This window comes from Alosa sapidissima, chromosome 4 (assembly GCF_018492685.1).
Source record: "Alosa sapidissima isolate fAloSap1 chromosome 4, fAloSap1.pri, whole genome shotgun sequence".
In the NCBI taxonomy this organism is placed as follows: domain Eukaryota; kingdom Metazoa; phylum Chordata; class Actinopteri; order Clupeiformes; family Clupeidae; genus Alosa; species Alosa sapidissima.
In genome coordinates this window covers 5,997,172-6,022,741 of record NC_055960.1, presented here as the reverse complement: position 1 = coordinate 6,022,741, position 25,570 = coordinate 5,997,172, and the positions used below count along the sequence as shown (strand labels likewise).

Sequence of the window (25,570 nt, the reverse complement as noted above, 5' to 3'; positions counted from 1 at the left end):
CACCAGGGTCTGGATTCACTAAAGCCAGGGCTGCCCATTACAAAGCTAATTACATCCTGGGATTGGTCAGGGGGTCACTGGGGGCTGCCCAGCACCAAACATAAATACAGATTTTTGCACCCCTGTTAAGTGCTTTTGCAGCGGTAGCAGGTTTTCGTTTTATTAGCCAGTTCAGACTCCATTCACCTACAACCTGAAAGCAAAAAAAAACTCACAGCCATTTCCATAGGTAATGTATTAACAGTCTGCCTATTCTTGGCTGGTTGAAGCATAGTTTGCTCTTTGTCCCTCACCAGTTGTCTTTCTGGAGCTCCATTTCCTAGATGACTGTGCATAGGCCTTTGCAACCCCACAATAGTCAAGCTTTTTGTCTGAAATGCCTGGAGGTGCCTTCTACAGTACCTCTCAGGGGTGTGTGTGTGTGGGGGGGGGGGGGGGGGGGATAGGATTGTGTGTGTGTGTGTGGGGGGGGGGGGGGGTCCACTCCTCTCTCTCATTCATATTCAGGCGCTGCTCTTGTCCAAGAGAAAAGACATTTGCCTTTTTTCAGCTTCAATAATAATATCATCTCTACTTATACGGCCCAGTACAGCCAAATGCTTACACAAAAGAGTGGGGGAAAAGCATTTTCCTGTTGAGCAGAGAGGTTAGTGGTCCCATGTGGTTTGAGTAGACATATCAGTCAGCAACCTTGATAAATTGAATCTGAATTTTGTGGAAACGATTAAAATGAGTCCCTTTTTTATGGAGGGAAAGGGGGAAAAGTTCATGCAGACTATTCCAGTTAAAAATAATACCAGCAGTGTGTGTGTGTGTGTGTGAGAGAGAGAGAGAGAGAGAGAGAGAGAGAGAAAGAGAGAGAAAGAGAGAGTGAAAGAGAAAGAGTGATCAGTTTGTGTCTGTGTGTGCATACTCAAGCAGACCTATGGACCTGTGTGTGTTTGTCTTCACCCATGTGTAGGTCTGTGTTCAAGGGCTCGGCCGTGTGTGTCTACTCCATGGCGGATGTGCGCATGGTGTTCAATGGGCCCTTTGCTCACAAAGAGGGACCAAACTACCAGTGGGTCGCCTACACAGGAAAGATACCATACCCTCGACCAGGGACAGTGAGTAGAATTTCACACACACACACACACACACACACACACACACACACACACACACACACACACACACACACTCTGTATATACAGCCACTCTTTATGCTGATACTCCAAGTCCTGAATCTAGTTAAAGATGTAAAAAAAAATTGAAACCTGTTTTTCTACAGTAAGATCTTTGAGTGCATCAAGAGAAAAAAAAGTACATGTATAATAAACGGATATCCTCTTTTAAAATTCCAGTGCCCAGGAGGAACGTTCACCCCCCAACTTAAGTCCACCAAAGACTACCCGGACGAGGTCATCAACTTTATGCGTAACCACCCCACCATGTACAACGCCGTGTACCCAGTGCACAAGCGCCCTCTTGTGGTCAGGACCAACGTGGACTACGAGTTCACCACGATCACCGTGGATCAGGTGGCCGCCGCCGATGGAAACTACGAAGTGCTGTTCCTGGGGACGGGTAAGTGGGATAGCAGTGGGGGGTAACCTAGACCCAGGTAGATCTGAACCATCAGCCCATGTGTATTTGAATGAGATTAACTGTATTACACCTGTTTTTAAAAGTGCTTTCCTCAAGTCAAGGAGAGAGCCCACAGTGTTTAGATAGAGAGCCCTTTCAGGGTTCCTAAGTTTGACGTTTGGATGGTGTCCGATCTCAGCCCTCTTCTGGCTGTTTATTTTCTGGAGTGTGTTTTCAGTTGAGTAAGCGATGTAAGATGACATGTGGTGTAAAGTCTGCAGGGGAAATCTCAGAGTTCTTGGACAGACTGTTAGACTGTTTGTCTGCCTGGAAGCATGTGTCAGCTCAGAGATGATTATCAATGGGGAGGTTCTGTTTAGCTTCAATAAGGTCGGGGGAAAATGCGTTATATGAGAGAGCGGCTTTCAGTTTTCATCTGGAGCTTCACTTCAAACACACTGCCGCTTACACTCTCTGATCTCTCTTTCATTCTCTCTCTCTCTCCCCTTCTCTCTCTCTCTTTCTCTCTCTCCATCCACAGACAGAGGAACCATTCAGAAAGTGATTGTCCTTCCCAGAGATGACCTGCAGACGGAGGAACTAGTACTTGAGGAAGTGGAGGTCTTCAGAGTGAGTCGTCCATGTTTTTATCTTTTCCTGGTCTTATCTTCCTGGTTTATCTGTCCTGGTCATTGTTTTTCATGCAGTAAAATATGTTTTTATCTAAACCTTCAGGTTCCAACACCAATAACAAGCATGAAGATATCTCCCAAAAGGGTATGTATTTTTATTTATTTTTTAAATCTTATACATAAATCAACTTCTACAGTAATACCTAAGGAATACTTTCCATAGTAATACGTGCACTTTATAAAGAACACATGCCTAATGCATTCAGCATATTGGGTAGAGCAGCCATTCTTGGCCAGCTAGGATGCTGTTTTGTGGGGAGCGCATGAGCGAGGATGAGAGAGGATGAGGTGACCTCCTGACCCCCCCGCCTCCTCTGTCTCCCTACAGCAACAGCTGTACGTGGGCTCGCCCGCGGGCGTCACCCATCTGGTGCTGCACCGCTGCGACGTCTACGGCGAGGCCTGTGCTGACTGCTGCCTGGCCAGAGACCCCTACTGCGCTTGGGACGGCAAATCCTGCTCCCGCTACTCCGCCTCACAGAAGAGGTAGGGTGTGTGTGTGTGTGTGTGTGTGCGTACATGCATGTCTGTGTGCACAGTGCATACATCTTTATGCATTTAAATGTATTATAGACATATTACTTTGCAACAAGATGAATACTGTCTTCCATATCAGTAAAATTGTGAAATGTTTGTGCGTCTATGTCAGTAAAGATGTCATTGTGTGGAGCATATTGTAATGATTCTGTTGGTTTGGGAATGTGGATCTGACCCCTCCAGGCGCAGCCGTCGACAGGATGTAAAGTACGGCAACCCCATCAGACAGTGCAGAGGCTACAACTCCAATGGTGAGAGAAGCTACCTCTTCCTCTATTTGTTCAATGTGTGTGTATTCTAATGGTATCACTTAACTACAGCTAAAGCAGTACAATATGTATTTATTTCATTACATTGTGAAAGACTTTAGCACATGAGAATACAAAGAGCATATAAATACTCAGAAGGCATCTCTCTGGAGCACAGGATATGATGTCATGCTTAAACCCCTCACAGCCAATAAGAACACCCTGGAGACAGTGCAGTATGGAGTGGAGGGAAGTACCGCCTTCCTTGAGTGCCAGGCCAGGTCCCCTCACGTGTCAATCAAGTGGCATTTGCAGAAGGAGAACAGCGATAGGAAGAAAGAGGTAGGCTGCTTGCCCTTGGCATCTGGACCTATTTACAGGACCCATAGAAGTTATAAAAGTACTTTATGCATGGAAAGCAACTGCCTTAACTATGTTGAATGGGCCATAGTTATGTTTTATAAGGGAGAGCTGAAATAATGATTCTTGAAGGGGCTTTGCAAAGGCCCTTCATAGCTTTCTTCAGATGAACATGAATGCAGCTCCTGCCTCTAGCAGTTATTGCATGTAGTGGTTTCAGTGTGCCATGAGTTTCTTCTGTGTTTTGACTAGTTGTGTGTGTGTCTATGTGTGTGTGTCAGCTGCGCTGTGACGGGCGCGTGGTGCGGACAGAGCAAGGCCTGCTGCTGCGCTCGCTGCAGATGTCCGACAGCGGCGTCTACCAGTGCACGTCCACCGAGAACAACTTCAAGCACACACTGGTCAAGCTGCAGCTGGTGGTGCTGTCCTCGCGCACGGCCAACGCCGCACTGGCCGAGTCCCACCACACCCCGCAGACGGCCGCCGCTGGACCCGGGCCCCAGGCCCCCGCACTCACCCACCCGCCCGCCTCCAGCGCTTGGACCCCCACGGCCGAGCAGTATAAGGACCTGCTGACCCTGCTGAGCCAGCCCGAGATGAGCCTCATCAACCAGTACTGCCAGGACTACTGGCAGCACGGCGAGCCGCACCCACTGGTCAGTGGGCCCCAGAGTGGCCTGGTCAGCGCCGGAGGAGGAAGCAGCGGGGGCGTCAAGCGCAAGGAGCTGAAGGAGCTGAGGGAGCAGCGCAAACCCCGCAACCGGCGCCACCACGAGGGCCAGAGCGGCGTTGCCACCGAGACATGAAGGGGCGGCACGGGACAATCCAGCGCGCACATAAACACACAGCCACATACACACGCATACACACACACACACACACACACACACACACACACACACACACACACACACACACACACACACACACACACCGCAACAGCCCCATGTCTTCTCTCTCTCCCTCTCTCTCTCTCTCTCTCTCTCTCTCTTAGACACACACACACACATACACATGCAAGCACACAGACTTCAACATAAGCACATACACACAGTCTCCCTTCTCTGACTCTGGTGCCAGACTAAGACCGCTGAGGATTCATGCATGGAGCAATGCTAGAGACAGCAGTGAGGGTTGAACAGGCACACATGGTATTTATTGTAGCTTGTAAATAGTCAAGGTTCTGTGGATTTTATTTGTACCCAGACTGGGTACATTTTACCTTTTTTCTTTTTTGTGTATAGGTCTTTCTGTGCAAATATTTTTTTTGTTATTATTGTTATTATTATTCTTATATTTATTATTAATGTAGTAATTCTATATCAGATGGTGTTATTGTACAATGAGTGTCCTCTCTCTGAGAGATGGCAACAGCTCCATCACATTTCTGTACCTACAGCGGACTGCAAAAAAAGAGACTCATGTGAAAATGTGAACCGGCGGAGCCATTTTAAAAGGGGCTGCAAAAAGGTCAAGGGTCACCGCGGAGTGCCCGTCAGACGCGAGATCGATCGTGAGAGAGAGAGAGAGAGAGAGAGAGACAAACATGGTTTCCCCTTCTTTGCACAGCTGTTCAGGTTCTCAGAGAGAACGTGAGGCATTTCACTGGATGTGTGGAGAGGAGGAGCGCCCCCCACAGGCAAGAATAAGGCAGTGCACAGCAAAACCTCTGTCGCCTGCCACCTACCACACGCATACATACACACAAAAGCCAAACTTTTTTTGGCTACTCTAAAGGCTTCTCTCAGCACAAACCTGCGACACACCTCTTTTGTTTTTCTATTTCTCCCTTTTCATAACACATGGTGTCCATTCATTAGTGTTCTTGTGAAGGTCTCCCACTCTCTCTGCGTCACCCCCCCTCCCCCACCTCCGCATTTGTTTACCTTGCCTGATCCAGAGTTTTATTGCAATGCAATGTTTGTTGATTACTGTGTGTAAATATGAATATTGATATAGCTCCTGATAGACCATCACCAATCCCCTTGCTGAGAATGATCTGCAGTGGATGATTTGACACAAGTTTTAGTCCAAAATATCAAGACAGTGGGCATTCTTCCAAGTATCTAATTAATACAGCACAATAGCATGCTCACTAATTGGGAGTTCTATGGCATTAATAAGGCAGTTGAAGCACTTTTTACAACTTTAGAAACTCATTAAGGATATGGTGTGGGAAAACCAGAAAGCTAATTTTCTGATTACCGTTTATTAGCTAAATCCAGAACGAAAACCATAGGAAGCTGGCTTTCACTCTGCATGAGATGTACAGTTACTGTAAATATGTTTAAGAAATATTGCTGTAGATTTTGTCTGTGGAACCTCTTTTCCTGTCTCTCTGTCTTTCTTTCATTTGTGGTGGTGACCAGTGACTTTGTACCACGGGAGAAAGCAACCAGGGACTCCATGTTCTCCAACAGGCTAGCATGTAAGAGGTGAAGAGGTGATTGTATGGATCTTTTGGAAGCCCTTACTCTTCCTCATCCCTGGGGGGTCACAACAGATGGCTGTAAGAGGAATATGTGAGAAAGATATACTGTTTTTTGTAAAGGAAAAAAAAACACATCTGTGTGGTTTGTCTCATTTTGTCTCGTTTGTCTGTTAAATTTTAATTTTTTATTCTTGGGGTTTAGTATGTTTTTATGGGCAATTCAAATCAAATCTACAGAGTTGGATGTACTACACAGTTGATGTTATTGTAATGACTTGACCGTGTACATTTCTCCCCTCTCTTTGATGTTGCAAACTGATTAAAAAAAATAAAGCTCTATATTTTATAAGAATATTAATTTCATTTATTCAGAAATGGCAATAAAGATCAACATTAACTTTGAGTAGTTCACACAATGGTTGGAACTATGACCTCTATGCATGCCATAATCATGCATACTTGACTTGGTTTCTGGGAGATACATTGTTTTCACGTCCAGTGGCATAAACCTCAATGACTAGTGTACTCCTGTACACTAGAGTTCCTTGAAAGAGATGAGAGTTAATTTCTATTTCCTTTGTGTCATAAACATCAGGCACTTGTAAACTTAGTCGTGCTAAGGATTCTTGTCCATTTAAAGATTGAGGTCAATGCGTTCTGTCTAAGCTGGTTAAGATCACACAGGTATACCCACATGGAAAATAGTCTTTGAATTGATCCCCAGATGAGCGTGATGATGCAGAACAAAAACCTCCGGCAGCTCCTCCCAGGGCCCTCCCGCCTTCCAGGGAACTCCTATCTGTGAGAATTAGGGCTGAAACGCATGGTGGGCAATACACATACTGTCATATATCACTGTTAAAAGGAATTATTCAATGAGAAGCCCCTTTAGGAGGTGAATTGGAGAACCAGGTGCCCTAATGTGAATTATGGGTGAAAGTGTGGAGTCTTAAGCTGATTTAATATCTTGGCTAAATCAATCTGCTAATTTAATACCATGGGCAAGACCTTAACTGCAAACATTCAATGCTCCCATATGCCACACAATGGCCATAATTCGTGCATAAGAATTTGGTTGTCATTGGCCCCAGGAGTTATTGATGTCATGATCGGTGCTTATGAGTCATGTGTGTACAGTATATCCAGACCTTCCGGTCCAGCACCCTCATCATCTCATTATGAACATGTAGGTCAATGATGTCTATTCGAGGTTGGCGTCTGCTTATGTTGAGGTCTGTGTATGTACAGGTGTTTTGCCAAGTCCAACAGATGAAGTGGACAAGTAGAGTGGAGGAAACCACACTCAGTGATGCTTCAATAGTGTTACATAAAAAAGCCAAAACAGTGTACAAGGCCTTGGACAAAGGCTAAGCCTGACACAAGTCTATCTTCAGTGCCCTCAATTTGAAAACCAATGATGCATTACATCCTATTCTCTCATTTGAACCATCTCCAGCTGGATCTGGCAGTGATGGACCAGTGCCTAGGGACCCAGGCATCCAAATGGACCACCTGTAGGGTGAGAGTCTGATCAGGGGCCCCCACCACTTCACCCTGAGGTGATCCAATGGGGACTGTCCCTGTAGTTATTTCCTTACAACTTGCTCTGAGTAAAAGCATTAGCTAAAGATGAATGATGAAATAACAATCTCAAAAGTAACTCCATATACCCACATATCAATTATACACGACAGTTATTAGTGGACTTGCATTTACCTCTGAATTATAACATTTCTATTGCACTATTTATATGAAGTTGACAATTAGATTTAAACAAATATACACAGTGTAATGTGACACTATGTATTGTGAAAGTGATTCTTCTTGCTCTGTGAAAGTATAAATGGCCAGTTGTGAATATATCTGTGCACGTTACTGTTGCTTTGTGGCTGGTGTTTCATGCAAACCATTTGCAGTCCTTTGTAGCATGTCCAAGTGAATGTGTCCACTCCTGGAAGAGTCTTTATAAAGGCCAGTGAGATGAGTAAAGGGCAGGATTAGGGCTGAGCCGCAGCTAGGACCTTCTGCTGAGGGCAGCAGATTCTCCTAAAGCTGAGAGGAGGTCACCTGTGCCCCTCCACGGGCACCACCACGGGAGGGGCCCTGTCCTTGCCTCTTATTGGCCTCCCGTGCCCAGGTGGTCAGCAAAACATCCAAAAGCCCTCTTAGAGAAAGGAGGACATTTACTCGGTCCATCAGTACCTACAGGCAGCGGTAGGCATCTGTGCGTGGCGTGGGGTCCAGGCTTGTGGAGCGTATTCCTCAGGTGATTCCGAGCTCGTCCAGGCCGACTCTTTAGGGCGCCTTTCTCGCTGAGTGGACATGGGGGCTGGAGGCAGTGCTGAGGACAAGCACTCCAGGGAGCTGGAGAAGAAGCTGAAGGAGGATGCCGACAAGGACGCCAGGACAGTCAAGCTGCTGCTGCTGGGTAAGGACTGGACTCACTGGGGACCCTCTCACCACCAGATGGGATGGACAGGGGTGGACGGGGATCCATGGCTCTTACCCAGACTAAAGACATGGGGAATTAAAAGCAAGAAAAGGGGATATGCAAAGAATGGGTAGTTCGTCTGTGTCAAGGGAAATTCATGGGAATTTTTGATCACTTAAGTTACCTTTGTCATGTGTATATGTCAGGTCTTTCAGTATGCAGCTGATGTTTCTAACTGATGTTTCTTGATGTTTTTTTTATTGACTGTAGCCTATAATGACACCTTATGGTGACACCCATCCTCATTTAATGACCAATTATGTTGAAATTCATCCTCCTTAAGTTGTTGCTGAGAAGGTCAGAGAGAGTTCGGGAGCACTTACATTGTTGGGTTAGCCAAAGGGTCAGTCCCAACTCTGAAGACACCTGCAGGGACGTGTTATGCACACAGATTTGATCAAGGATTTATAAAAAGGGATCTGCATCTCTGTCTATTTGGGTCAGGCATGGAGCGGGCAGCCCGTCACATTATCAGTGAGGGGCTTAGGACAGGAGTAATGAGATCCAAGCCTCTTACAGTGATCCTCTCAAGAGGGAGCAAATAATACAGGGAGGGAGAAAGGCCAAGAGAAGGGAGTGCTAGATGAATAATGAAAAAAAGGATTGTGAATAAGAAAGAAAGACCAATTTTCTTGCTTGTGGTCCCCAAATGAATCCCTAGTCAAATTATGCAACCGAGGGGGAAGCAAAATCTACTCCATAAAATACTCACTTCACCTTCCCATTCAGAGTTTGTGTGTGTGTGTGTGTGTGGGGGGGGGGGGGGGGGGGGTTAGAAAAATAAAACTCCAGAAACTGTAACAGCTATGGAAAGTTTAGATATTTCACTTACTTTAGAGATGTGTATGTTTGTTTATTTAGTGCATGTCAATAGCAACTAAAAATGACCTCAAGACAATTTTCAGAGCCCAAAGCCTGAATCCCCTTAGCCTAGATCAAACATGTATTGTGTTTATCCTATACGAGTATCCAGTATGGATAATGTTTATGCAATATTGCATTGCCTCTGCCTCAATAAGTACAGGATATGATGTCATTTGAGTGTGGTCAACAAATGTGTTGATGACTTTGAGACAGGCTGCTTTTCCCAAGAAAATGCCCAGTCTTCCATCCTCTCATCAGAAAGCTTGCCCAGTAAGAGCTATTCTAATACTGATGCCCCATCCTGTCTTCTCATCATTAGGTGCTGGTGAATCAGGCAAGAGCACCATTGTCAAACAGATGAAGTGAGTGTGTTTCAAATATTGTTTATCTCCCAAATACTGATCGACACTCTCTGATGTCACTGTAACTCCTTGCGCTCGTGTATCCGTCTGTATCCAACAGAATTATCCACAAAGATGGTTACTCCCTGGAAGAGTGCTTGGAGTTCATTGTCATCATCTACAGCAACACGCTACAGTCCATCATGGCCGTTGTGAAGGCCATGAACACCCTCAACATCGGCTATGGAGACACTGCAGCAGCAGTAAGTCTTCAATAGGCTCCCTGGCTAAAGCATGGGATGGCTAAAGCATCCCTGGCTAAAGCATGCTCTAACACAGAAAAACAAAGTGTGTGTGTGTGTGTGAGGGTGAGGGGGGGGGGGGGGAATAAAACTCCAGAAACTGTAACAGCTATGAAAAGTTTAGATAGTTGACTTACTTTAGAGATTTGTATGTTTGTTTATTTAGTGCATGTCAATAGCAACTAAAAAAGATCTCAAGACAATTTTCAGCCCAAAGCCTGAATCCCCTTAGCCTAGATCAAACATGTATTGTGTTTATCCTATATGAGTGATAAACCGTGCAACATTCATATTTCCATGTTGAATACATTGCGGTTCAAGAGTGGTAAACACCAAGTAAACATAACTCCACCTAACAACACTGACAATACCACTATCCATCATCACAGTAATTTCCCCTGTTTGTGTCTGATGTTCCTGTGTACTTTTGTGTGATTGCAGGATGATGCCAGGAAGCTGATGCACTTGGCTGACACCATTGAGGAGGGAACAATGCCTAAGGAGATGGCCGATATCATCTTGAGGCTCTGGAAGGACACTGGGATCCAGGCATGCTTCGACAGGGCATCTGAGTACCAACTGAACGACTCTGCTGGATAGTAGGTTTTTCAATGCCTCTTAGCCAAATGTGGCAAAAAACAAATCAGATATGTATTTTGGTAAATGGACAAATCACAAAATGCAGTTAGATATTTGAAGAATCTATTTATATTGATGAAGTTAGAGACAAAATGACACTTTATTCAACCTGGATACAAAAAATACATAGTAATTGTTTTCTCTATCTCTCTCTCTCTCTCTCAGCTACCTAAATGACCTGGAGCGGTTAGTGCAGCCTGGCTATGTTCCCACTGAGCAGGATGTGCTGCGTTCTCGAGTAAAGACCACTGGTATCATTGAGACCACGTTCTCCTTCAAGGACCTTCATTTCAGGCAAGGCATCATGACATCATCACAACTTTGCCCATGCCATGATCCAGGGGGGTTCACCAAAACAAGAAAACATAATTAAACTTAAACTTAATTAAACTAAAACTAAAAAAAACAAAGCAAAACATATATATTAGGGCTGTCAATAGATTAAAAAATGTAATCCAATTAATTACATACATACTATTAATTTAATCTTAATGAATCGCATATGTCATTTTTGCTGTGAAAGTATTTTAAATATATAAAATCAAATGAGTCATTGAATAATCAGCATTAGTGACATTAAAGTTCTAAAACTCTTTTATTATTTTTACTAACTATTATTATGACCAAATAATGGCCATAATAATCTATGATATAACCTAATATGCTGAGGAAATAAATTCAAAAGTGCTTCGGGAAGAAGTTTTTTTTTCACATACAAGGCATTTCAGGCCACAGATATATCCTAGAGCAGTGGTTTTCAAAGTGGGGGCCGCGAGGGGGTGCCAGGGGGGCCTCAGCAAGTTGGATACATTTGAAACATTTAAAATATACTATGAGGGTTGTTATACAATGCCATTATAATAATGTGATGCATATCTGAACATATTTCCCATGATAATGACTGGGAATAATAGTAGAGTGATGGCTCTCATATAGCAGAAAGCCCCAAATAACATTTTTACACACTGTATGCTCCATCGCGATGTGGTTGTGGCTAAAATAATTATTAGATTAGCTTAACATATTTTTACATTTGCCGTAGTATTGTCGATGGGTTTAATTAATAAAACATCAAGGGGTCCTTGGCCAGAACCTAGTGGTATTTGGGGGCCTTGTCGTGGAAAAGTTTGGGAACCCCTTTCCTAGGGGACACAATGAAAATAAATTAACACTCCCCTCAATGTCAACATATTTCTTTGCATTGATGTGTGACTTCAGAGTTGACGAACTCCAGTGATATGCAAATTCCTTTCTGCAGACATTGCAGAGGACTTTATTTTTATCAACACCATCAGGCCGTTTTTTAAAAGTAAATGTTCCAAACAATGATCTAGGCAGCACATTTTCTTCTCTCTCCTTTATTTTCCAGAACGGCTTGGAGTCAAAGGCCATACGGAATCGATTCATCTGTGCTATTTTTTTGACAGCCCTAATACATATATCTATATAAATGTTAATATTTACATTCATGTACTCACTAGTAACATCCCTCTCTGCTCCTTCTCCTCTTCCTCCTGCAGGATGTTTGATGTGGGTGGCCAGCGCTCGGAGAGGAAGAAGTGGATCCACTGCTTCGAAGGTGTGACCTGCATCATCTTCATTGCTGCTCTCAGTGCTTACGACATGGTGCTGGTGGAGGATGATGAAGTGGTGAGAGTGCCTGCCTATTCCCTAGTGGCTAGATCAGGGACCGAGAGAGGACCGTGTTAGTATAAATACAGTATTTGTGCCAAGCCGTTCATGAGAGAATCTCGAGTAGGTTCAATATTCCATCACATCACAACTGCTATTGCAATCCTATAGCCAATTTCAAGAGACCTATGAAATGTATTCTTGAAATATGTGAAATATGTGGTCTTAAACCCTTGCCTCCTGTAACCTACTGGTTCCCTTTTGTCTGTGTCTTCTCCCAAAGAACCGAATGCACGAATCCCTCCACCTGTTCAACAGTATTTGCAACCACCGTTACTTTGCCGCCACCTCCATTGTACTCTTTCTGAACAAGAAAGATGTCTTCGTGGAGAAGATCAAGAAGTCCCATCTCAGCATGTGCTTCCCTGAGTATGATGGTAAGGTATTTTGAATGGCTACCACCTACACTGTGTACTAACATAAAACACTCCTCAAGTACAAGTTTGGTACAAGGTGTGTCATGGAATACTTCCTACACATTTTCAATGGCACTCAAAATTCAACTAGACTTTCATTTCAAGATGATGAACTTGATGCTTACCTACAGGTCCCAATACCTTTGAGGATGCTGGTAACTACATCAAGATGCAGTTCCTGGACCTCAACCTGCGGCGAGACATCAAGGAGATCTACTCCCACATGACCTGCGCCACAGACACACAGAACGTCAAGTTCGTGTTTGATGCCGTCACCGACATCATCATCAAAGAGAACCTCAAGGATTGCGGTCTCTTCTAAAGAGGGACAGACCCTTGGCAGGCAGGAGAGATGCAGGTAAACACCTGTCTTCCTGTTCCCCTATCGGGCCAAAGTCGTGTATGACTAATATCCAGCATATTGAACAAATCATTGAAATATTACCCTTGTATGAAGTTTCCTTAATGGAGAAGAGGTTCAAAACTGTTGCTCTTATTTTCCTGTTAGGTAACATCATGTGAACCCCTCCTGCGACACACTTCCTTACCCATCTCCTTCAGAAGTCAGAAGACAACCCCAACCCCCAGAAACACACACGTGCATACACATACACAAACACAACCATGAGCCCAACCAAACTCTAAAAAGAAGAAAAAGAAATCTGCTTTCTGTCCAGGTGTGTGACTGTAAGGATGTATTTGTACCATGATACCAAGAGACGGAGAGGTAGCGTCAAATGAAACATTTTTACTGGTCACCTGTAGTCCAGAAAGCAGTGCTGCAGGTCCCTCATAGACTATGGAATGGTATGTATAGAGCATTTTCAGGAGTGCATGTATGTGATAGGTGCTCAAATTATATGGCAATTGTATGAAATGTTTGACTGGGTCTGATTAATCCAGGAGATCATGTAGCTACACATGGCCAAATTACCGGATCAACACCTGCACATGCACTTCAATTTGTAATCTGTTGGAGAGATGGTGAAGTCGATTTAAGCAGTAAAAAAAAAAAACTAAATACAAGCTCCCTGCCATTGATACCACACTACAGAATGATGCATGCATGGCAGTACACAGTAGTGTAGCTTGACAGAGAGAAAAAGAAAGAACTATAGCCACAAAACATCAACCATAAATAGAGGCCCAAGCTACTGCTTTATAATGCTATTTTTCTGTAACTTGTTTCTAACATACCGCACCAATGAATTGTGGAAGTTATGGGGCACCGTCTGGCGAGAAGAACTGAAGTGTTTATTCTGCTGTAGCTCAAACTCGCCTCTGAGATGCAGAAGTCAACCAACAGCACTCCATTATGCAGAGATTTTCTGTACTTGAAAGTTGTCTAATAAAGCTTCTGTAGGCACCCCAGCCTTTTCCCAGTGTCGGTTCTGAAGTTAGACTAAGAGGATATTAGAGAAGCCATCATTCAGGTAGGTCAGTTTTGTACTTACTCATCACGACTAGACAACACATTGCAAGTACACACGCACGCGCACACACACAACTGCAGAACAACAATAAATCAGATTAGTTTATTGCAAGACTTCATACTTCTGGACATACAGTATGTCCTTCAATGTACATGAGTTACCCAAAGCATGCATATTAAAATGATGCTCAACCACACAGCTGGTTAGTGAAAAGGGCACATGAACACTCAAAAAATAAATTTTAACTTGTCATTTAGCCTATGATCAGAATGGTGAAATGAGACAGAACAAGGACAGACAGTCAAGCAAATCACTATCCAATGACATCCTCGAGTACTTATTTAAAACAAACACATCCTGACTTACGTCAGTCCCTGAGTTTCCTCTCTCTGATGTGCAAAACCAGTTTGCTTTGCTAACGGCCAAAGAGGCAGAATTTGTTTCGACACAGCTTGTCCGCAGCTCCTGCTTTTGCACCTGATCGCTGCAAGCACACAAATACACCAGCATGAACCTTTCACCTAATTGGTTTAGCCAAAAAAATATCATATGACATCATCTCAAGAGGAAGCGCAATCATTTGGAGCTGGGTGAAGGGTTAGCATGAGGTATCTTGCATTTTACAATGCAAAGTGAATAACATTTCTTTAATGAGAGGACAATTATGGAGAGCAAGTGAACTGTATAATCTATGGTAAATACAAATATCTGTTAAAAAGGTTGTTTTAAAAAAAAAAACAAAAAAAACAAAAAAAACACACACACCATAACTCACAAACATCCAGATAATGTTTCCACTCTTGCACTTACAATCATTTAGCCATTTTTATTCAAAGAATAGTCATCAATAGTTGAAATAGTCAATGTACACTAAGAAAACAATTACCCAACTTGTTTTGCAGCCTTCATATTTAAGTTGTTTGTTTCAGAAAACAGCACTCATGGACCATTCAAATCACTGACAGGCAAACTTCAGGGAAAGCGAGTGGGAAGAACCACAACTACATTTTTTGCACCAAAAGAAATATTGCAGATATCGCAAGTCATCAATTGAAGGAAGAAAAAAGATCTGTTGTTTTTTTTACACCTTGTCATGGTTTTACCTCTAAAGTCACAGAGCCTTGTTAAGAGCCCCAGCTTGCAGGTTTGCCTACCAGTAGTCTATAGTACACTACAGTCACTACATGAGAGAAAGGCACCATTTACTAGGTCTGGTCCGTTAGATTGAGAGAACAAAACACACACACACACACACACACACACACACACACTACAATCAAAACACCAAATCTACAGGCACAGTCAATGAGGTGGTTGTGCAGTTAACATTAGGAGGCACTGTGCTATGTGTTGTCATGTGACATACTGTACAGCCATCTGCCATCAGAAAATACTTTAGCTGGAAATAGGATGCATAGCATTAATGCACTTAGCATGGCTTTCAATAACCTTTCCCTGGGATAGCATTGCTGCCAGTCCCAAAGACCCACCTATGCCTCAAACACCGGCATCTGTGACCAAAACTCACAGAGCGACAATACAGTGAAATAATGTTACACACCACAATAAGAATGGCCCAAAAATGACCTTTGTGGAGAATAAAATCAAAGACAGAAACAAAATTAAAGACCCCCCCACCCCCCCAAGAGACAAATATTTGTGAAGAGAGAACACTTCACCAATACGGACATCTGAGGTCTGCTATAGCAAGATGGTTTGAATAACGCTCATAACAACCATCTCTCTGGAGAATTGGAAGACTATAACTGCCCGGATAAATAGTTGTGCAGCACAGGCATCTGTGTCGTACCTGTGACTTCACACACTGACTGCAGTCTGTGTGGATGCCCATCCAGCAATCACTGTGTGGGACTTTAAACAGGTGATTTTGTTTTGTTTGCTTTGTTTTTTTTAAGTATTCATGACTTACTTCCCTTGTGCTTCCTGAGTGATAAAGGAATTCCTAACAATCACTGTCAACACCTCAAAGTTTCCAAATCAATGTTAATCTCTAACATAGACAACACACGAGTAGCTACAAGTCCTCAAATGGCTATACAATTAAGATGATGAACAAAGGTTTGGCTATATACTGTCACTGAAGACAGTCCTGAACAACACACTGAAGCAGTTGGAATAAGGCTGGAATTACTGTCAGGCATTCTTATGCCAAATACTATTAGGCCCCAAAGAAATGGCACAGAAAAGTCCTTACATGGAGTCTCCCCACCACACCCCATGTTTTGTCCATGTTCAGACACGTTGTCCATGTTGGCTACAACACACAAAAAAAAATGCAGCCTCGCACAAAGTGAGTCCTGTGTTTCATCATGTAGCTCTGTGTAGTTTGGTGCAAAATATTTGCTTTGCATTGCACATCATTACCTCCTGCACATCTCCCATACCAGTTCCTCTGGCACAAATACCTTCCAGAGAAGGCTTGGCAAAACAACCTGCTGAGTCCCAGGTTGAGTGTGTCCTGTTGTAGGCTGAATTCTTCCAGAAGGGAAGTTTAAAATGAAAAAAGAAAAAGGTCTGATTTTTAGTGCATGTCTCCCCTGAAATAACAAAACATCGCTAAAACACAACAAAACAAAACAAATGATTTTCTCGGATATGTGTGTCCTGTGTAGTTTGTTATAAAATATATTAGTTTCTCGTAAAAAAAGGGGTGAGGAAAAAGTCGAGGTATAACAAAACAAGTGTTTCTCAGGTCATGATGAGTTCTCCTGAAGAGTCAAAAGGCAGCTGCAGCAGAGATGAAGGTGGGCTTCGGTGGGGCATTAGGACAGGCCAACCATGTGGTCGATCTGCCTCATGTAGATGCTTTTGAGAGGCAGGCTGAAGCGTCGTTCTTCAGGGATCCGGTCGCACTGTTAGTACAGACACAAGTCACTTACTCACACAAAATCCAGCGATAATACTGGTACGAGTCATGCTCCAGTCTGAGCCCTTTCAAAACAGAGGACATTATGACCTCAACCTTTACACAGTACACAAGAACCTTTTCCCACTTAGAGGAGCTCATGGGGATGAGGGTGCAAGACAAGGGTGAACCAAAATGTACAATAGCTCCCATTACAGTCAGTGTTCAAATCTATGACCTTTAAGGATGTGTACTTTGCTGCTGCTGATGCGCTAGGGTTTGTTGGTGTTCTGGGTGATGGGGTTTGTTGATGTTCTGGGTGATGGGGTTTGTTGGGTTTGTTGGTGTTCTGGGTGATGGGGTTTGTTGGTGTTCTGGGTGATGGGGTTTGTTGGGTTTTTTAGTGTTCTGGGTGATACGGACAACCGGCACATCCGGGAACTTTGTATGTGCTGTATGTGTAGTGTTTGTTTGCAAAAGTGGCACTTGCACTGACCAGTTTACGTCATGGTGCGGGGGACTTACATTGCTGGTGTTGGCAGGGTGATGATGGTCAGGCTCTTCGTCACAAGGCTCATCAGAGGACTGCAGGTGGCTCCAGGTGCGCTCGCGGAAGCGCGGCTCGATGGGCACCACATGGCCCTCTGTGGTGAAGATGTAGCGGCTCTCTGAGTCGTGCAGTGGGTTGTCCTCATCAAAGAGCTGAGGGGCCAAGACATCAATCACAGCCTGACACACATGCAACACCTCCCTCACTCCGTATGGAATGGAATCCAATCCATACATCACTCTTTTGTACAACTCTGTAGATTCCCTAGGAGTTATGTTTGCTCTTGAACACTTCACAGGCTTCTCATATTCGAGTACAGTTATTCTGCGTACCCAAAGGTCAGTGACAGATAGGCAGGATGCTGGATAGACCATAGATGAGGCTGAGCACTGACCAGGTAAAGGTATTTGCAGGTCTCACTGAGGAAGAAGCTCTCCATGCGGTCCTCTTTGGATTTGTCCACCACGTGGTGCAGAGTAGCATAGCCACACCTGTATGAGGATGTCAGAAGTACAGTTAAAGGAGAATTCCGGTGTGATATTAACCTAAAGTGTGTTGAAACATGATACCGAGTCGTATACGTATGTCTCATAGCTCATCTCGGCTTGTCCCCTGCACTCCGAAATCTGGCGCTATTTAGCCGATGCTACCAACAGCTTTTTCAATGGGGGTGCCTCAGCACTAGCCATGCAAATAAATCACTGTTTTACACCATTTACGAGGCTCAAAGTATCTCCACACTTCATTGGTAGACTTCCGAGGGCCCTGACATTTAAAACGAGACATTGAGAACTTTGAAAAGGCACTGGTAGTTTATTTACAAGACAATTTATACAGACAGTACCTTAAGGAAGTTTACCGTTCGCAGCCATCTTGAATTTAGTCACGATAAGTCGAGCGACGAGTACAAATGAACAGGTATGATAAGGGATCAGATTCCAAAAATAATTCTGTGGAAATGCATGGATTCCAGTTGGATTCCAGGTCTGGCCACAAATAACATAATGGCCCAACTCGAGGGGCGGCACCAAGCGTGCATTTGAAAATCTCACTGCACGCAATTGGATAACACAATACGACCAATGTTTACTGACTGATTCCGGACTTCGACGCAATTGGATAACACTACGACTGTCATCTGTTTAGCTTGCCTCTGGCCCGCCTATATCAGATACACCGACATGATTGGCCACCCACGATACAAGTGGCAAAAGTAACATGCATCATTACTCATTGCCAGAATGTCTCACAGAGACAATTCAAAATGTGTTCTTGCAAGAACTCTGGAGTTCCCAGGGTATGCTGCACACATAAATAAGCAATTTATGGAAAACAAATCAGCACTTTCATTAAAAAGGATGTGCTTATAAAAAATAAACTCACTTGACTTTGGTATTCTTTTCAAGGCTTTGGAGGATATCCATTCCTACATGCAGGTAAAAGGGGTTCTTTGTTGCCTGCATTAAGAAGAGAATGAGCATTTTATGAACAACAGTGAAAGCTATAAATAGCTACAGAACTTAGGTTCAGTGCCTAAATGTCAAAAGATATTGTTTTTTCCTTCTTCCCCAGTAAATGACAGCCAGGAAATATCTTTGCAGTTATGCACGGCAGAACAACTCCACCCACTTTAAACAGGTCTGTCTTAAGGAAATTCAACAAGGATATGCAACGGCAGATAAGGAGGCCCTAGTCAGTCATCATGACTCAACTCTAGAATGTTGCCATACGTGTGGGAGAGGTGAGTGTTCCGTTTAGGGGAGGGAAGGTGACGGATGTGGAGGCTTACCTGGTAGAGCAGGTAGGTGGACTCCACCAGCTCAGGCCGGAGGGGGTAGAAAAGCACGTCGGGGGCTTGCAGCTGCCAGTTGTACCGTTCTGGTAGTGCTCCGAAGCGCTTCCAGATGGCGTAATAGAAGGCATGCAAGCAGATGGCATTTTCCACATCACCATTCAACACCTGCAAATAGTAAACATCTTACAATATAAAGAGGTAGACTAGCCTACAAGTGTTTACAGATAAGGAAGGCAAACACTATTCTTTTGAAACCATTTTTTCCATAGGTTATGGCTTATGCAGACTACATGATTTCAGCCCGATTTTGGCACTATTTTGTCGTAGCCGACAAATTTCCAGTGTCATGCCCGAATATGAAAGGTCAGGAACGACATCGAAGGAGGAACGCGTCCTGTAATGTGACATATTCAATATCCCCCGATTTATTGTCTGCAACATTCCACGACCAAAAGTCTAGCATGTTAGATTTTTTGAGGAATATCCTACGTGTTGACACCATATACTGTATAGATTAACACCGACACTACGCGACGACACGCAATGAGTAGGCTACATGATCTTGTAATGTGGCCAATCTCCTGACCAAGATGCGGCAAGATTTTATGGTTCTCGGATCACCTAGTCAGACATGGTCAATCGTAAGTCCATCGTGGAAGACAAAAAAAATTGTAATCTGCATAGGCCATATTCAGTAACTTCACAAAAACTACTAAGTCAGATTATTGTAGTATTCTTCGTACCCAAGATCAAATTTTAACGTGAGGAGTGTTTTGTTTACATTGAGTAAAGGAGTGAAAAGAAGCAGAGAAAGGGCGAAGAGTTGAAGAGGTGCAGCTGTGCCCACCTGAAGGCCTGGGAAGAAGGCCTGCAGGGAGTCGATCCAGGTGTTCATGATCTGGCCGTTGAACATGTTCACATTGACGTATAGAGGCGGGTCCCCCTCCCCCTCATTGCACGCTTCCCTCCTGCAGAAATGCATGTGTCGTCATGGAACTTAACTCCACACTCTGAAGCGCTGTGGAGACCGGAGCCGAATGACGAAAGCGGAGTGCGCCGCACTCATGTCGGCACTGGTGTCCACAGCTCTTAACTCTGATCATGTGAATGCCCAGGAAGGCACTACATGCTTCATGCTTTCAATAGGTTTCACACACACACACACACACACACACACACACACACACACACACACACACACGCAAGAGAACAAACTAATGCCATCTCCCAGTGTGCCTTGCCCTGTGTGTCTGACTGACTCACCCCCTCCTGAGGTGGCTCTGAATACTCTCGTAGGCTGCGCTGAACATGCGGTAGTCCTCCTTCTCCCCAAACAGGATGTAGGACTTGAGCAGGTACTCATAGAAGGAGTCCATCCCAGCCCCCAAGCCACTCTGCTTGCTGACCCACTGGCCTGTCTGGATATTCACCACATTACCTGAGGAAAGAAGGGAGAACAAGTTGGAGGACACAGATGACTGACAGTAAGAGTAGTGAACACATGGGGAAAGTACATTGGAGATATAGATAAAAGAAACTCTTGAATGAACCCGTCAAGCATTGTGGAGCACATCCAACATCTTAGACACTTTCTAATAAAATGACTACCACCACTATATGAAATGTCTATGCAAAAGTGAAGAATCACCTGGGAGGTCATGTGTGCTACGTTTGTGCAGGTCAATGGATAATGGGAATTTAAGGAGAAATCCGGTAGACTGGGTGACCCCAGCCTGATCTGCCAGCGATTTCTTTTTCGCCCTGCAGCTCAGGCTGGAAACCTGTGCATCTTTTTCTGCTGCTTCTGTTACAATTTTGCCGGGACCAATCACAAGCTGGCTTATCCACCTGGCTCACTATTGGCAGGTTCAATGACGATAGCGGGAGAGCCTGGAGTTTTCGCGTCGCTCTGCAAACGTCACCCGGTTCATTGGTCAGATTGGTGAATGACTATCCAATTGCGTATAGAGTCATTTGAACTATGCCCGTTAATCATGCCTCTTGTGCAGTAGAAAATACATAGCGTACTCCCCAGACCAATGTTCAATCTTAAAAGACAATCTTAAGTTTGAGTAGTTCGTTTTTACCAAAACTCAACTCTGTTTTAGTAAGTTACATGCAAATGAAAACCTCAAATGTCTACTCTGATGAGTAAGTGAAAAAAGAACATGTTTCACACCAACTGAACCACACGGTTTCACTTCAGTTTACTGGCAATGCTCCCCTAGGGATGTAGCCCAGACCGATTAAAAGTGTATGCAAACAAGTGTAATCCTGGAGCGCTGCCTTACCCAGCAGGCCTGTTTCATTGCTCCTCAGGCTCCAGAGCGCACGCACTGCCCGCCTGGCCACCCACTCAAAGGTGGAGTCTCCGATCAGGCGACTGAGGATGCCAAACTCTACCAGCAAAGACCCCGCTCCTGCAGTGCACGTCTCGTTCACGCTGTCGGGGGGAACGCCCTTCTTCAGGTTCACCTGCAGCCACAACCCCACAAACACATCATTTTATTATAGAGCCACCAGATCATTGTGAGATTTCTACACTTACTGAATGCTTTGGACAAACATCCTAACCTGACTCCGCCAGATGGATGCTTCGCATTTGCTCTGCATGTCCATCTGGGAACTTTCCGTTGGAAAACTTTTGGGAAGGGGCGGAAATACTGGTTAGCTGATTGGATAAACCATCTGTCGATTACCACCTATGTTGGTTATCGACGGGCCAAATCAACCAATTAGATGAACAAAGTATTGTTCTAATGCCTTCGTTTAACATACAATTAAGTTAGGTAACGTAACTAACGTTAACATTTTTTAACTTACCATTCGTATGTGACATGAACCTAATCAACGACAATTCACCCTTCGCTAAGCCACACCCGAAAACCGCCACAGGCCAATCGTAGCTTAGCAACCCGTCACTAGGCACGGGAGGTCTGATAAGCTTTTCGAGTTTTGCCATGTTAACCTGTGGAGACTGAAGGCCTGTGGGTCATGAAGGGCACTTATTTGGATGTGTGGTGCCCTAACCCACGTAAAGACACAGTAAAATAACATGTTACACTATAGAGACATGATATAATTGGGAACTATAAAAATGGCATATTGCATGATATTTCCATAACGAGAGATACACGCTTCACGATAACGGCAAGAAGTTGTTAACAGACGTTCACCAAGATGTATAGCCCATCAGCAATCTATTAAAAATAACACCTATTTGAAGTACCGTTCATGATATGTTGTCAAATATTGAAGTTGTGGGAAGTACATAGCTTAAATGGTATGTTTCTTTCATCCCCCATGCCTGTTCCATTCATTCTGGCCAAGAGAGTCGAATGAAACAAAACGCACGTTCGACTTCTGCTTAAATAACTCATGAACGGTTTTGTTCAGAGATGAAATTCCAACTGTATTTGACAGAGGACAGATGTAGGTTGCTAGTGACAAAATATTAGCTTCCAGTGTGGTACGATGTCTTTGTAAATTACATTTCATTGAAAAGTCCCGGTTCTCCCCCTATGTAATAGACGTGCAGGGTGCTAAAGCTTGAAAGTTTTCACGGTAGGCCCTACACTTCTGAAGAAAGTATATTCCTCCATTATGAACTGGAATAGGCCGTGGAGGATGTCTGTGTCGTTCATTCCTCCCAGCTGCATGGCTGAGACTTATAGCTTCACAGCTTACCCAGGAATACTTTCTAATTTGAATAAAACTTGCGCGATAGCTATGCTCATCTCATCTGTGGATGCTGTCATGTTGTTCATTGCGTCACACCTAAACCCGCCTCAAAACCAACGCTGATTGGCCGTTCGTTTGGTGAACTGCTCCAAATTTTCTCTATCAGAAAGTTGCCAGACTGATCTGTGAGTGAAACCCTGAAGCTTGTGAGATCAGGATGGTCTCACGAGGCTACAAACATCCTAGTTCAGCTTTGGGAATATAAAATGACAGAGGAATCTTAGTGTACTACGGCGTAACAGCTTTACATTAAAACATTACAAAGTCAAACAGAGATCCACGGTGGAAATCTACTGGTTGCAGTCAGTACAGATAGAGCTCTGTGCTGCAGGTGTGTACCCGGGGATAGGGGATGCCTGTGCCAGTGTTCTCAAAGGCTGGAAGCAGTCGCACAGCCAGATCATGGGCCATATGCAGGAGCTCGTTGTCGTAGTCCTCCAGGCTCACATCTCCAAAGGGGTGGTGTGGGTCTGTCAGGAGGATGTGAGCTGAGATCAGACTGCCCAGAATCCTACGGGTAGAGAGTAGAAGGAGAAAGGCCAACATGACATTAGCTATAATTGTAATTCCTGCACAGGTAAACAAATTGGAGTGAGTGTGTGTTGCACATCACTGGTCTCCGAAGTGCTCGGTCATCTGATATGAAGCTTGGAAATGAGACTTGTGTACAGAGTGGAACTAAAGTGTCAGAACTATGGTTTATAGATGGCAAGTGCATTCCTTCTTGCAACATGCAGTGATCTAAATAATTTCGCCAGTAAAATGCCATTTAAACAAAGCCTTCACTAATGACCTCAGAAATTAAGTTAAGTCACCTGAACGCTGCAAGAGAAAAACAATCAAACATGATGATAGAGCTACTGGTTAGATGAGAAATAATGTTCAACCTTATGTTGGCCTCAAACACTTGCACAGTTGAGTCTTTGTCGAAGGACACAGTGTCAATCACCAGTTTGACAGCTTTGTGGAACTCGGACACATTTCCAAGAATCTAGGGGGAAAGGCATGGCTGAATGTCCTTACTGGCATTATACCCATCACTTCCAATATTATACCTATGTGCAGGACCTTGATGCAACATCGCCCTGATCAGCCACATAAGTAAGAGACATCAGAGGCTTTCAGAAGGCCTGTGCATTTAATACGGAGTTATAGGATATCCCAGTAGCCTAGTTGCGCTCAGTTTTATCAGCCAACATCTAACTTTAAGATAGAGCTAAAAATACTCATCAGCATGCCACACTTCTGTATTGCCAGATAGGAAACATAGAAATCAAGTTCGAGTTTTCTTTCAATTGTATTGCTGCAGATTTATTTTAGATTATAATAAGCATGTTAATCTGCATGGGGTACTTATCTACAGTACAACAATCATACGAAAACAAGAATCACCTACCAGCAATGTATCCAATGTATCAATAAGGGTCAAAGAGTAGTTTCCCAGAACATCGTTGATGTTGATGTTGGACCTGAAAAAAGCGTCTCATCAGCAACACACACACACTCATTTAATTGTTGGGGGAAACTTGTTTGACCGCTTGGTCAGACTGACAACCAAGTGATTGATTTAAATCAGGGGACACAATGGAGGAAATCTGTAAATTACTATGCAGGTCTACATCACACCACACTTTACATTCTAGGGAAGCTAACTTACCTATCCTAGCTATCCTGGCTAGGAATCTAACGTTAAAGCTACAATTGCAGCTTTATAGCTAAAAACCTCTCGGTTACTTATAACGTTAAATACCAAATAATCTCAAACAATACATGAGGTTAGCTAGCAGCTAGTATTCACGAAGTATCTAGCGCTACAGAGGCAGAGCCAGGTAATTAGCTGCCCATAATCAATAGCCAAGAAGCTAATCTAATCGGCTAACCATGCGCCGATACAATATTCCGTTCAGGTAAAGACTTACGGGTTGAAAACATCAGGTCCCCTTCCTTGACAGTCAATCGGATTAAGTTCATCTGCTGGAAATGCATATTTCATGTAATTGTCATATCCAAAGTAGAACATGTCTTTTGCTAAACCTTTCATTTCGGCCTTGAGAGTGTCCGGGAAGGAGCTATACTTCCTATCATATTCGTCTCTGCCATCTTCAAAGAAACTAAGATAAGATTTTTTGGGAGAATTTTCTCCAACCTTCGAGCAGGTCTTCCCTAGATTATCCAGCGTGTCATACGTCTTCTGTGACCATGTATTGGTCATTGAGGATGTTCTGTCGCCATCCCTCAGAAGTTCGATTTTGTGCAAATTAAAATTGAATTTGATGGGGAAGTTAAACCCCCAGCTAGGTCCCAACCCAAACGCGAGCCATAAAACACAACTGAGAGCCAGTCTTAAGAAAAGCAAACCCAGCACTATTGACCTCCATTGCATCTTTGCCTGAAGTCCACATTAAAACTCATAATTTACTTCGAGTAACACTGTACCTAGCTACAAGCTCGCAGATTGTAGTTTTCTCAACACCACATCCTGTCAACAAACCAGCCTCTCCCAATGTACCCACGTTCATTGGTTGAGACGTTGAGTAGTCAAACCTGGCCCAGGGATTGGCGGTTTTGAGTGTCGATTCATGACAAGCCTTTAACTGTGGCGCTCT

General features: G+C 43.9%; 3 protein-coding genes across 8 annotated transcripts in view; 2 read left to right on the top strand and 1 right to left on the bottom strand.

Annotated features, from left to right (window-relative positions):
- Positions 1-6,186, top strand: part of sema3fa (sema domain, immunoglobulin domain (Ig), short basic domain, secreted, (semaphorin) 3Fa) — a 46,902-nt gene extending 40,716 nt beyond the window's left edge. For 3 of the 5 annotated variants that reach the window (XM_042090618.1, XM_042090620.1, XM_042090617.1), the window contains 8 exons: positions 962-1,106; positions 1,344-1,566; positions 2,108-2,196; positions 2,302-2,343; positions 2,587-2,744; positions 2,964-3,046; positions 3,252-3,385; positions 3,685-6,186. In XM_042090618.1, coding sequence (XP_041946552.1) covers positions 962-1,106; positions 1,344-1,566; positions 2,108-2,196; positions 2,302-2,343; positions 2,587-2,744; positions 2,964-3,046; positions 3,252-3,385; positions 3,685-4,209 — 1,399 coding nt within the window. In that variant the 3' untranslated portion in view covers positions 4,210-6,186. The remainder of the gene's footprint in view (positions 1-961; positions 1,107-1,343; positions 1,567-2,107; positions 2,197-2,301; positions 2,344-2,586; positions 2,745-2,963; positions 3,047-3,251; positions 3,386-3,684) is intronic. The other 2 variants (XM_042090621.1, XM_042090619.1) reach the window with 1 other exon arrangement.
- A 1,934-nt stretch (positions 6,187-8,120) lies between these two features.
- gnat1 (guanine nucleotide binding protein (G protein), alpha transducing activity polypeptide 1) lies at positions 8,121-13,882 on the top strand. The gene is made up of 9 exons (XM_042090625.1): positions 8,121-8,262; positions 9,509-9,551; positions 9,652-9,793; positions 10,274-10,431; positions 10,637-10,765; positions 11,992-12,121; positions 12,387-12,540; positions 12,711-12,937; positions 13,088-13,882. The coding sequence occupies exons 1-8, from the start codon at positions 8,157-8,159 to the stop codon at positions 12,899-12,901; spliced, it is 1,053 nt and encodes a 350-aa protein (XP_041946559.1). The 5' UTR covers positions 8,121-8,156; the 3' UTR covers positions 12,902-12,937; positions 13,088-13,882.
- edem1 (ER degradation enhancer, mannosidase alpha-like 1) lies at positions 11,826-25,500 on the bottom strand. Of its 2 annotated transcripts, none has more exons than XM_042090624.1 (12): positions 24,884-25,500; positions 24,361-24,433; positions 23,852-23,955; positions 23,304-23,475; positions 21,515-21,698; positions 20,487-20,661; positions 20,071-20,191; positions 19,218-19,388; positions 18,812-18,885; positions 17,823-17,919; positions 17,404-17,580; positions 11,826-12,149 (listed from the first exon to the last, which is right to left on the bottom strand). In XM_042090624.1, exons 1-12 carry the CDS (start codon positions 25,345-25,347, stop codon positions 12,081-12,083), a joined length of 1,881 nt encoding a protein of 626 aa, XP_041946558.1. In that variant the 5' UTR covers positions 25,348-25,500; the 3' UTR covers positions 11,826-12,080. The 2 variants fall into 2 exon arrangements, with proteins under 2 accessions (XP_041946558.1, XP_041946557.1); XM_042090623.1 differs by lacking the exon at positions 11,826-12,149 and adding an exon at positions 14,096-16,885 and having other exon boundaries at positions 24,884-25,495.
- Positions 25,501-25,570: the final 70 nt, after the last annotated feature.